At 43.2% G+C, this 13,966-nt stretch overlaps 1 protein-coding gene across 1 annotated transcript in view; it reads right to left on the reverse strand.

Annotated features, from left to right (window-relative positions):
- The window catches only part of LOC126259199 (acidic amino acid decarboxylase GADL1), a 193,181-nt gene that overhangs the window by 26,861 nt on the left and 152,354 nt on the right, over positions 1–13,966 (reverse strand). The window contains exon 9 of the mRNA XM_049955790.1: positions 6,262–6,406. Within this exon, the coding sequence (XP_049811747.1) occupies positions 6,262–6,406 (145 nt within the window). The remainder of the gene's footprint in view (positions 1–6,261; positions 6,407–13,966) is intronic.

Here is a 13,966-nt window from a genome sequence, read left to right on the forward strand (position 1 = left end):
GGGGATTTCATAGGGATGAACTAACAGGTTATGAAGGTTAGGTGGACGGCGGAAAGACACTCTTGGTGGAGTGGGGAGGATTTCATGAAGGATGGATCTCATTTCAGGGCAGGATTTGAGGAAGTCGTATCCCTGCTGGAGAGCCACATTCAGAGTCTGGTCCAGTCCTGGAAAGTATCCTGTCACAAGTGGGGCACTTTTGTGGTTCTTCTGTGGGAGGTTCTGGGTTTGAGGGGATGAGGAAGTGGCTCTGGTTATTTGCTTCTGTACCAGGTTGGGAGGGTAGTTGCGGGATGCGAAAGCTGTTGTCAGGTTGTTGGTGTAATGGTTCAGGGATTCCGGACTGGAGCAGATTCGTTTGCAATGAAGACCTAGGCTGTAGGGAAGGGACCGTTTGATGTGGAATGGGTGGCAGCTGTCATAATGCTGGTACTGTTGCTTGTTGGTGGGTTTGATGTGGACGGACGTGTGAAGCTGGCCATTGGACAGATGGAGGTCAACGTCAAGGAAAGTGGCGTGGGATTTGGAGTAGGACCAGGTGAATCTGATGGAACCAAAGGAGTTGAGGTTGGAGAGGAAATTCTGGAGTTCTTCTTCACTGTGAGTCCAGATCATGAAGATGTCATCAATAAACCTGTACCAAACTTTGGGTTGGCAGGCCTGGGTAACCAAGAAGGCTTCCTCTAGGCGACCCATGAATAGGTTGGCATATGAGGGGGCCATCCTGGTACCCATGGCTGTTCCCTTTAATTGTTGGTATGTCTGGCCTTCAAAAGTGAAGAAGTTGTGGGTCAGGATGAAGCTGGCTAAGGTAATGAGGAAAGAAGTTTTAGGTAGGGTGGCAGGTGATCGGCGTGAAAGGAAATGCTCCATTGCAGCGAGGCCCTGGACGTGCGGAATATTTGCGTACAAGGAAGTGGCATCAATGGTTACAAGGATGGTTTCCGGGGGTAACAGATTGGGTAAGGATTCCAGGCGTTCGAGAAAGTGGTTGGTGTCTTTGATGAAGGATGGGAGACTGCATGTAATGGGTTGAAGGTGTTGATCTACATAGGCAGAGATACGTACTGTGGGGGCTTGGTATCCAGCTACAATTGGGCGGCCGGGATGATTGGGTTTGTGAATTTTAGAAAGAAGGTAGAAGGTAGGGGTGCGGGGTGTCGGTGGGGTCAGGAGGTTGATGGAGTCAGGCGAAAGGTTTTGCAGGGGGTCTAAGCTTCTGAGGATTCCTTGAAGCTCTGCCTGGACATCGGGAATGGGATTACCTTGGCAAACTTTGTATGTGGTGTCGTCTGAAAGCTGACGCAGTCCCTCAGCCACATACTCCCGACGATCAAGTACCACGGCCGTGGAACCCTTGTCCGCCGGAAGAATGACGATGGATCGGTCAGCCTTCAGATCACGGATAGCCTGGGCTTCAGCAGTGGTGATGTTGGGAGTAGGATTAAGGTTTTTTAAGAAGGATTGAGATGCAAGGCTGGAAGTCAGAAATTCCTGGAAGGTTTGGAGAGGATGATTTTGAGGAAGAGGATGTGGGTCCTGCTGCAACGGAGGATGGAACTGTTCCAGGCAGGGTTCAATTTGGATAGTGTCCTGGGGAGTTGGATCATTGGGAGTAGGATTAGGATCATTTTTCTTCGTGGCAAAGTGATATTTCCAGCAGAGAGTACGAGAGTAGGACAATAAATCTTTGACGAGGGCTGTTTGGTTGAATGGACACAGGCAGACAGTGTTTGTTGGTAATGAGGATCACCCTGTGGCTAAACATGCCTTGGTGCACGGCCAGCACATCTTGGCACAGTGTTACACCGTCCGGGTTATCTGGATACTTCCCACCAACACCAACCTATCCGAACTCCGGAGATGGGAACTTGCTCTTCAATATATCCTCTCGTCCCGTTACCCACCAGGCCTCAATCTCCGCTAATTTCAAGTTGCCGCCACTCATACCTCACCTGTCATACTACAACATCTTTGCCTCTGCACTTCCGCCTCGACTGACATCTCTGCCCAACCTCTTTGTCTTTAAATATGTCTGCTTGTGTCTGTATATGTTTGGATGGATATGTGTGTGTGCGAGTGTATACCCGTCCTTATTTCCCCCTAAGGTAAGTCTTTCCGCTCCCAGGATTGGAATGACTCCTTACCCTCTCCCTTAAAACCCACATCCTTTCGTCTTTCCCTCTCCTTCCCTCTTTCCTGATGAGGCAACAGTTTGTTGCGAAAGCTTGAATTTTGTGTGTATGTTTGTGTTTGTTTGTGTGTCTATCGACCTGCCAGCGCTTTCGTTTGGTAAGTCACATCATCTTTGTTTTTAGATATATTTTTCCCACGTGGAATGTTTCCCTCTACTATATTCAAATATTGTGTTCTGTTTATGCACCATACCAGACCATCATATTCTGAAGAAAATATTGGCTAAAAATAAAATATTAGATTTTTTATTTACAATTGACTTTATTATCACTAAATAGTTTTGCAATTTTCTCTCTCCAGTTTTGTCTATTTAGATCTGATGCTTTACAGGACATTACATCAAGATAACCGAGCTCAAAGGCTGCAGGCAATATTTGCAGGTGCATCAAGTACTTTGGTCCAAGTGCCCTGTGGAACTTAATTTTTGCATTAAGCTTTACATTCTGTTATGATGTAATCATTCTATGGTTTTCAAATAAGCAGAAAGTATATTTTAAAACTAATTTATTATAACATAGAATATTTTCTACAAATGGTAACAAAAGAATGGTACAAATAACTGGTTAGCGGCTAATACTATTAATGCAGAGCTATGTCAGTAGCAATTGTTTATGGTAATTAATTGTGAATACATTATTGTTATAGTTCTATGATTCATGTGACCTGTGGCTTTTATTGCATTAAACCTTCAATTCTGTTAAAAAGCAATCATTGTGTACTTTTGAATATGAAGACAAGATATTTTGCAAATAGTTTACTACAACTCAGATTTTTTTCTAAAAATGGCAAACAAAAGAGTGCCACAAGTAACTCTCTAATACTGCTACTGTGAAGTTCTTCCAGTAGCAATAGTTTACTATGGTAATTCATTATGAATACATTATTGTTATTGTTATTAAACAGTATCATGGAAACTCTCATAAGTCTGCTTCTTCAACAAAACTGGTTTTATTCAACATCAGTTAAATACAAATACATCACAGAAAATAGTAGATCCTGATTTGTATTGAACTAAACAGAGCCAGACATTTCTAAAGGTCTTGGCAATTAAAGTTCTCTGGAGATTTACTGAATACAACAAACATTAGTCCTGGAGAACACTGCAACTTTGCCGGGCTGGGAAGTACTGTGATATCAACCAGTCTCTCAGTGCACACACACACACACCATCAGTGCACTCACAGTAAATACAAAATGTGCTTGAACTACAAATGCAGACAGTAGCATATCAGAAAAGTACACATATCCATGTGAAAGCCAAACATTGATGACCAGGAATAACAGAGCACAAATCCATGTCCAGGAATTAGCTGAGTATCACAAGGTTGTTGTAAATAAGTCCACTGGAGGGCAGGTAATATACATTGGTGAGCTGAGGCAAATGAGGCTGAGACAGTCTGTGCCAGTCCTTAAATTAGTGCTGTTGTTTACCCACATGATGTGGCACTAGTGATGTATCACTCAGTGCCACACCTATTGACCTTACCAGATGTATGTGTAATTATATTGATCGATCAATCAATAAATCTGGTGTTATTACAAGAGAGACTACTCTGAAGAGTTCTTGCATTATTAATATTTTTCCTTCACATACCTCGTTGAAGTGAGAACTGCTGCCACAGAGTTTCTAGATTGCTGCCAGTTTTTGTCATACTGGTCACCAGAAGTGAGCCTCTGTGATTTCTAGCCAAACATTGTTTCACCTATCATATGAAATTAATTGTTCACTGACATAATTGAGGTTTATATGTCATGTTGTGTAGTGTAGAGATATGTAAGGCTATCATAGACATCGAACTGTATATTCATAGCAAATGTTATAATAGCGCAAAAAATTGGCACCTGGAATGGATTCTGTAACATCAGCAAACACAAAAGACCATTGTAATGCTTTTTGAAGCCTAGAGTCAGTACCACAGTTTCCACACCAAATGTAGGAATTTTGAAGTTTTTAGCAGTTGTAAGCCAAGAGTTAGCTGAAGTGAGTCTGGTATGACCTGAGTCGATGAAGTAAGTGCATGAAATGCAAGTATCAGTGATGTACGGTTGGCATGGTTCGTAGGAAATTCCTGGACTGTAGTATCGAGCTGATATTTCATTTAGTCTTATGTTACCAATGCTGGGTGTAATGACTGATATCTTGGCTGATTTGGCACTGCTGATTGTGGCCAACATTGAAAGTATTGGTAATTTATGATGAGTATTTTTCCATCTATAGGCAAACAGGAGATTCTTCTCAGAAAAACTAGTCACACATAAACCCAGTTGCTGTTGTCATTTGGGTAACTGTAAGATGAGGTGTACATCTTTGTTTGCTGTCTGAAATGTAAATGGTACCAACACCACATCTACTGCCATTTGTTGATACTTCTGCGTGCTGCCCAATGGCCACTGCCCTTTGGCTTGTGTCAGTCAACATTGTGGAATGTGTTTCCTTGCTTTGTCCCTGGAGAGTGCCCAAGTCTTGCTGGAGAATGTGGATTTGCTGCCCTCTAGTAGCACTGGTTGAAAATATCACTGCAACGCTATAACCTATTGAGGTACCACACCCACATTGTCATTTTGCATGTGCTGTTCATTTGATTAGCCAAATTCTTCTAAGAAGACTGTCCTCACTGTTGTTTGAAATCACAGAACTTTTAATGGTGAAAGGGAGTTGACTGAAACACATTTAACATGGGAATGTTTCTGAAATGTAAGTGTCTGTATTTAACATTCACAGGTGATGACCACTGACAATGATTTGTCACCAAAGACTTTATTACTTAAGACTTGTATCCATTGGTCCCTTGATTTGCATGCATACACGGCGAAGCGCGTGGCCTTGAGCTGCTGATATCTGCAGACAGTGGGAGTGACATGAATAACATTTGACAATAATAGGATACTCTGAGCATCCAATGCGCCAATGGTAAGTATAAATGGTATATTGTTGTCACACACATCATAAGAAGGAAACAAAACTTCCTGCATTTTGAACCACAGGTTGGTTGTTCTGGCAACTGCAGCAGAATCATGATGTTACAGTACAGATGATGCAATGCAGCCAACAGAGGAAATATTCAGGGGCTGCAGTAAGCATGGTGTTTTTGGTAAATGTCCATCAGCTGCATGGATAGGAGAGTGAAGATTGGCAGTCAATTCATTCACTGGTTGTTCCAGTAAAATAGGCCCATTGTAATTGGTGCTGTAGATTCACACTTGATGATTTTCTCATATCCATAGCTCCTGTGGGGGTCACAATTTTTGGCAACAATATTCAGAATAAAAACAAAATTTATGTGATGTAGAGGAAAGATTGCAATTATTATTGATCCCTGAATCGAAGATACCATACACTACTGTTGTCCCATGCTTGTCTTTAGTTACTGATTGAGTGTGGCACTACAAAGTTTTGTTCCACTGAATCTGTTCACCAAGAAACATGATGTGTCAAAATTATTATGCCACTGATTAGAAATAAATTAAAAAATTTATCAAAGTATACTACTCCCCTCAGATATAAAGAAAACCATGTATACACTCAAGAAACTGCGAAGACGAGTACTTGAAACAAATTAGATGCTAAAATACTTGTACATACAATGATGCTTTTCTTCAAGCTAATCAAATAAACAAAATATTCTGCTGTAAATATGTAGGAAAGTTCTGGCAGAATGTAAATATTTAGCAGTAAAGAGTAAAGTAGACCACTTAATGAATGACAGAGGCATTGGGTCATCAAAGGTACAAACAAGAAAGAATTTACCAGACACATGCACGCATCCCCCCCCCCCCCCCCCCCCTTGCCCCAGACACACAAACACACACAAACACACACACAACACACACCTGGTATGTCCTGCCGGTACAGCGGTACAGTGTACATGTTCAAGTGTGTGTGTGTGCGGGGGGGGGGGGGGGGGGGGGGGGGGAGTGCACATCTACAGCAAATGCTAGATAAGTTTTTTCTTTTTTGTCCCTTTTGTTTGTGACTCTCAATGACTCTGCACCTCTACTGTTCAGTGAGTGGTCTCCTTTACTCTTAAATGTAAATAAATATTCCACCATCTCATGCTTACTCACCATATCTACTTCATTCCACCATTCTTCATTTTCTTTTTTATCTCTCAGTCTTGGGGGAATGAACCAAAAACACACATTGGTACATTCAAATTCAGGTATAACAAGCCTATACCCTTTTCTCTTTGAAATTTCTTTTTTGAAATACCTGTGGATTAAGAAATAAAATTGTTTTGTATTTAGAAAATACAAAGATGTATTTTTATACATAAATTTTAGAATTAAGTACCAAATCACCTTATTAGTAACACAGAAACAGGTAAATTGTGTCCCTTCACAAATAGCTGATACAGATTTGAAAGGAACAGTGCGTTATTATTTTTATGAATGAGAGGTAAGAAGCAGGATGTTGTTTATTGTAACAAAATTGTGGCACATGGTTGGTTGGTTGGTTGCTTGGTTGGAAGATGGGGGAAATAAGAGTAAAAGAGCAGGTAGAATGAGGACCAGGCTGGATCACCAATTCAAGACAGCTGCAGCCCGGTCTCGGCAGAAGCGGTGACAGACTATTCTGCCAACCCTCAATGGGCCAATAAGGTTAAGCTGCCCTCCCTTAAAGAGAGTGCTAAAAGTCTGCTTCATGAATAAAATGTAAAACTAAGCTGCTGGGCCACTGTCTCCTAGCATCAGAGGTAGCATGTCAGGGAGATTAAGAGTCCGCCAAAGGGTAACTAGGTTGTGACAGTCCAGCAAAATGTGGACCACCATCAAATGGGCTCCACAATGTCAGTGGAGTGGGTCTTTGCAGCGGAGGAGATGCCTACGAGTCAGTCAAGTATGGCTGATGCAGAGTGGGTGAAAGATGGTAGAGTCCTAGCAGGAGGCCTGTATGGAGGATTGGTGAAGTCAGAGAGGCCTATTCCGTATTCCAGGCACCAAAAACTTGACAGCGTAATACCAGTTGGAGGTCTGTTTCCAGAGTACCGATCTCAAGAAACGGAATACTGGTAGCCAATTTGGCCAGGCTATCAATGAGTTCATTCACTGGGATCCCGACATGGCATGGGGTCCACATGAATGTCATTGAGCATCCACACTATTCAAGGGCATACAGGGCATTCTAGATAGCAATGACCAAGGGATGGTAAGATTAGCACTGGCTGAGAGCTCACAATGTGCTCAAGGAGTCACTGCAGATGAGAAAGGACCCCACCAGTGCAGGAACGGATATGCTTAAGAGCATGAGAGGTGATTACCAACTCCGCAGTGAAAATCCTACAGTCATCTGGAAAGGAGAGCAGTTCAGTATATCCCACATGAATGAGCCTACATGACTGGCAACCATCAAGCCATCGGTGTAGATGACTTCTGAACCTGGGATGCACCAAGGGTGAAGAAAAATCGGCAGTGGAGGGCCTCAGGACAAATCGAGTCTTTCAAGTCTTGTTACAGGTCAAGAAGAAGTTGTGGCCCAGCGATGCACCCTGGAGGTGTACAGGAGTGGGTCCTGAGGAGAGGAGGAAGAGGAAACAACTTAAGTTCAGAGAGGATAGACTGGACAAAGATTGCAATCGTAATTCCTGATGGGGACTGTCACTGCGAGAGATGGATTACCATGTTTGGAAAGAGGAGATGGTAGTTCAAATGCTTAGGAGAGCTGCAAACATGGGTAGTATAATTGACAAGCTGTTGTTGGTGCCTGATCCACAGTGAAGTGACCCCGGCCTCCACAAGTAAGCTGATCACAGGGCTAGTTTGAAAGGCTCCTGTCGCAAGTTGAACCCTGCAGTGGTGTATCGGATCCAGTATCCACAATGCTGAGGGTGACTGACGCTGAACCATATGCCAGACACTCATAATTGAGGTGGAATTGCATCAAGGCTTTGTGAAGGGTAGTGTGATCTGCACCCCAGATGGCATTACTCAGGCAGCAAAGTGTATTGAGGTGCTTAAGCTGGTGAAGATGGGGAATCCATGTCAACCAAGAATCGAAGACCGAGCCTAAAAAACAATAAGTCTCCACAACATTGACTAGTTGTTCATTGAGGTGGAGTTCTGGTTGTGTGTGAATGGTATGACATCAACAGAAGTGCATGGCATGAGTCTTGGCAATGGAAAATTGAAAGCCATGGGTGAGGGTCCATGCTTGCACCTATCATGGTATCTTGCAGTCAATGTTCAGCGGCACCCACACCAGAGGAGAAATGGTAGAGGAAAAAGTTGTCAGCATACAAGGTGAGTGATACTGAGGACCCCACAACTGCTGCCAGACCACTGATGACTATTAGAAAGACAGGGACACTCATTATAGAGCCCGGCAGGACCCCATTCTCTTGGACATGGGGAGTACTGTGGGAACCACCAACTCGAATGAATAATGTACAGTGTAACAGAAAGTTCTCGATGAAAATCGGGAGTGCACCCTAGAGACCCCACTCGTGTAAGGAAGCAAGGATGTGGTGTCACCGTGTGGTGTCATAAGCATTTTGCAGGTCAAAGAAGACCCCTATAAGGTGTTGACATCAGGCAAAAGCTGTTTGGATGGCAGACTCCAGGTAAACCAGATTACCAGTAGTGGAACAGCCTCGGTGAAAACCACCCTGGGATGGAGCCAGAACCCAAGGCTTAAGGAGCCAACATAGCCACCGGCTCACCATACAGTCTAGCAACCTACAGAGAACATTGGTGAAACCTACTGGGTGATAACTATCTATATGTAGAGGGTGCTTACCTGGTTTCAGTATTGGGCCAATGATGCTTTCTCGTCACTGTGATGGGAACTCACCCTTACTCCAGATGCAGTTAAAGATGGCAAGTATATGACCCTGACAATCCACTGGTAGGTGCTTGATCATTTGGCTGTGGATGCACACTGGCCCTGTGGCTGTGTCAGGGCACTGGGCGACGACACTGACCCATTCCCACTCACTAAATGGTACATAATATGGCTCCAGCTGGTGTGCAGTAAAAGATAATTGCTTTTGTTACAACCGCTGTTTTGGGACACAAAAAGCCAGTTGATAATTCTCAGATGCTGATAGCATAGATGAGCATAGTGCAAAGTAAAATGTTTTGCAACGGCTTGTGGGTCAGTGTAGAAAGGGCCATTCAAGGTACTACCAGGTACACCTGCAGGTGTCTGGAATGCATAGAGAGGTCTGATCTTAGACCAAATCTGTGAAGGATAGGTACATGGTCTGATGGTTGAAACATACCACTCCAAGCATTCTAGCTTCCGTCTTTTTATTATAAAGGGCATTCAAAACAAAACGAGCCAGAGGCATAATTACTGAAACCAGTACCTGTATGTTATAAGTATTAACACTGGCTGTTGAGTCACTTGTCCCACTATGACACAAGGGGGGTGATGAATGGCTGTCTCATAAAATTCCCAGGGTTGCGATGTTAACCAGTTCTGCACATACAGCTGGACATCGTCGTCCGAGGTGAATCGTTTGCCACTCAGAACCTTTTTAAGGGGACCATAAATGGCCCCCTTCTGATTCACTTCCTGCAGCAGGAGACAACAGTGATTGCCCAGCATTACTCGCAAACCTTGACCAACCTTCGCCAAGCAATAAAATCAAAACGACCAGGCTATCTCACCCACTCTGCTCCACGACAATGCAAAACCTCATACGGCTAACACAGTAATGGCACTCCTGCAGAAATTCAAGTGGGAGGTTGTTGGCCACCCTACATACAGTCCGGACCTCTCTCCCTGTAATTACACCATTTTTGGTTCCCTTAAAAGGGTTCTGATTGGCAAACGATTCACCTCGGATGACGACATCCAGCTGTACATGCAGAACTGGTTAATATTGCAGCCACAGGAATTTTATAAGATAGCCATTCACTGCCTTGTGTCACAGTGGGACAAGTGTCTCAGCAGCCAGGGTCAATACTTTTAACTTACAGGTACTGGTTTCTGTAATTATGCCTCTGGCTCGTTTCTTTTTGAACACCCCTCATAGATGGTGGACCCAGGCATGGAACCACTTGTAAGCAATGATGCACCTCTCCACTCATTTTCCTTCACTTCTTTCCATTCCCCTTCATCTCTTCTGCCAGAGAGAGAAACCACTGGCTTCAAAAGCTTGTAAAAGTGGAATCTTTTTTTGTGGGTGTGTCCTCCTGTCGCCTTTGGGTGAGTAGATTTTTTTATCTATCCATCTGCATTGTATTGTCAATAATTGATTATTTTTGTTGTTATATGACATTATTTGACATGCTGGGTGCAACAGCTCATACTTCTTCTTGGCCTCTTGATAACTGAGTTTGTTCCGAGTCTTGTACTCTTGTATTTTCTTTTCTCTCTGAAAAACAGCACAGTCTGGTGACCAGGGAGAATGGTGCTTCCACAGTTGACACAGATGGGGAGAGGTGCACAGGGAGCATTCGTATGCAGTGCTTGTCCACAGACTCTTTAGGTGGGACTAGTATTGCAACGTGAAGACATGTGCCCAAATTTAAGCACCTGAAGCACCACATGGGGGAGGGGGGCCACATACGGTTTCGCACTGCATCGCACTGCATAGGGAAACCATCACCTTGACCTTTTCAGGCAATGAATTGTCCTCAAAAGCCAAGATGAAGGCACCGATAGCAATTCTATAATCCTTTGGCCCCCTATGTAAACGATGGACAAAGTGTAGACCCCCTTGCTCCAAGTTGAAGTGTAGCTCTTCATCAGATTGTAAGAGCAGGTCTCTGTGGAAAATGATGCACTGAACTAAATTTAGGCTGTTATGGGGATGACATTCAACAGTATGCCGCCCAGCTTGTTACAACTGAGGCAGGGGAAACTGTTTTGATAAGAATTGACCTACTTTTCATTTCAGAGATGGCTGCCAGTTCCCCAAACTTGTCTTCTAAGTTCTCCACAAAGAACTAGGGATTTGTGGCCAAGAAGGAATCACCACCAGCCCTTGTACAAACCAAGTATTGCGGGGAGCTTTGCTCTGCTTGCTGCTTAGCCCTATGTTCCTCCCATAGTATAGACAGGGAAGGAAACAATTTAGTGTCATATGTCTCTCTACACTGAAAGAGGACTGTCCTTTCATATAGACTTTTGGGGCCATATGGCCACCAGTGGGAGATAGCTTCATCCACTTTGTTTGCAGTTGATCTGCCATGGTGCCACCCACTCTGAATGAGGGTTTTCTCCATGGGCACCAACCAGCCTCAGCAACAGCTACCTTGCCAGTAATCCATTTCTCAGAGTCCCTGTGCCACAATCATGATGAGCATATACTCCTTGGCAGACATGGAGAGTTTCCAGCTTAGGCACCAACTGTGTGATCCCTGTGTGGTCACGGGGCTTCCACCATGCAGGTACTTGATGACTCCCCTCACAACAGGATGGCTACCACAATGGGTTTTGCATGTATTACTGTATTAATGGGAAAGATGCACAGATGGAAAGACACAAAGGGGGAGCACACACCACATTGGGTGACCTTCCATGCACAATTCACACTTCTGGAAAATTTTGGAAATTGGTGGCAGGTCAAACCCAACAATGGGGACCATCTGTTTACTTGATGAAAAGTTGTAGAACACATAAGGAGTGGAAACTCGGGGCCCAATCACAAACCAGGTCCAAGCAGGGTCAGCACCATGAAAACCTTCCGATGGAGAAGCTGAGGGAGAAAGGGATAGTGGAAGTATAGGCATGCAGCATGGTAAGGAAGTAATGCTGCAAAGGCTGGGGCCCCACGGTAGCCAAGTATGTACTCACAAGGGTTGCGAGGCCCCTGAGGGAACTGACACATTCATCTGAATGAATGACAATGTGGAGTATGGGGTGGAGATACTCAATACCTAGAATAAGTGTGATATATAATGTGCCCATTAGGAACAGGATGGAGTTAAATGGTCAATCTGGAGGATTTCCTCTTTCTTTCTTCAGCTTTATGGTATCAGTGATAGAACTCTCAGAACTGAAAGTTCATAATTCACAACTAACAATCTCTGATTGATAATTTTCAAGTAAGTACCTTCAGTCCACCAGTAAATGGTCTGTAATTTTATTTTCTACTTAGCACATTTGGATATTTTATTTACTTGTCAAAATAAGAGGATAGATTCGGCAGCTCTAAATTTTTTCTGGTTAACTGAACCTGACAAATAGTTATATTGATATACTGAATAACAAACAAGCCACAATAAAATATTGTCATTTAAAAAAAATAATAGACCCAAATGTGCAAAATAAACAAGACAGATTTGTGAGATTAGCAATAACTAATTGCATAAGAGAATAGATGTGACACATTCCGGCAAAAAGTAGTATTAAATAGAAGATAAAATTTTAACCAGTGTTTGAAGACTTCAAAACCAGTTGCTGAAGATCTAAGTTTTCAACTGAGCAAAAGTTGAATTAATGAGCTCTTTTGCCTCTTCATTATATTTCCATCAAATAATACTGTGGCAACCATTGGCTGCCAATGACTCTAGAATGAGGAGTGCTCTATCTTCAGAGTTATTGCGCTTTGGATCTTGTTTCTGCACTGTGTTTGTTTTCATATGATGTGCATTTTTTTCTGGTTACTGTGTGTGAATGAAGAGTGTTTGATTGTAACTGTTGATTATTTCTGCCTGGAGACTAGTCAACGTTGATAGAAAATCCTCAATACTACAACAGCTTTAACCTTGTAATTGAACAGAGTCCTTCATTTTCTTATATTTGTATGGAAAATGGATGAAGAGTAAGTTCTTGTCCCTGAAAGATATTACAGTCACTGCCAAGTGAAGAAAATTGTGTATGTAATTATTGCAACACAGTTCCATTCTGTGCTTGGATATGTACTGCTCAGTCACTGAGGCGTGTCTAACAGCAGGCCAAGGCTAGACAGACTTCACAAAGGACATTATGTGTCCCGGGAGATCAAGAAATTAGGTTACAAGGTCATAAGTGAATCTGATCTAAGCAAGGAAAACTGAGAAGAGACTGGAGGATCATCTCTCGGTGTAACATAAGATGGTAAATATCTAATGCAAAGTGGACCATGTATGGTATTTATATGCATGTCCTATTCTATGACCCTGCGATCAATCTGCCAAAGGGAGGCCTAATAGAGCCTGTAGATCATGTGGCTTTTCATCAATGAATCACTGATTTTGGCAACAAGCAGATAAGACTAGAGACAGTGATGGACATCACAGGTGAAAAATTTGTCACTGTAAACATTGTCAACAATGAAGAGGTTCAAAATGCCAGTGGGTCCTGCCTTTCCAGATGATAGAAAGTTTGCAAAATGCCCACTCTTCCTCCACATGTCAGTGCCCATAATTTGCACATTTTAAGGATAGTGTGACTGTGATGATCACAGTACAGAACCATGAGGAATACTCAGCAGCATAGGCCATCCTTGAGCCACACTTTGAGCATCTTCACCACCATAGAAGAAAAGTTCTGCAGCAAAATGAGCTATCCTATCCTTGGGTAGTGACATCCAAACACATTACTGATCTCCTCCATGAGCCGTGTTCTGGTAGAGTGAAAGTGCAGCTACCCAAGAAGACAAATAACAGCAGCAAAGATCATCCTCAAGCCACTACTCATCATCTGGCTGCCCACACAGTCAACGTGAGGAGGCAAAGGGACAGAGAGGTCCACCTCTTGGCTGAACTGCTTGGCATACATTGCAGGGCAAAAGTGCAACAACCATAATTCTGCTAGCATTTACAATGTTTCTGGGGTCTGTAACTGGAGTACATTGCTAAGTACTGTCATGCCAAGCCAGTATGTGTATGCTGTGTAGGT

The sequence above is a fragment of the Schistocerca nitens genome, chromosome 5, assembly GCF_023898315.1.
Source record: "Schistocerca nitens isolate TAMUIC-IGC-003100 chromosome 5, iqSchNite1.1, whole genome shotgun sequence".
NCBI classification, from domain to species: domain Eukaryota; kingdom Metazoa; phylum Arthropoda; class Insecta; order Orthoptera; family Acrididae; genus Schistocerca; species Schistocerca nitens.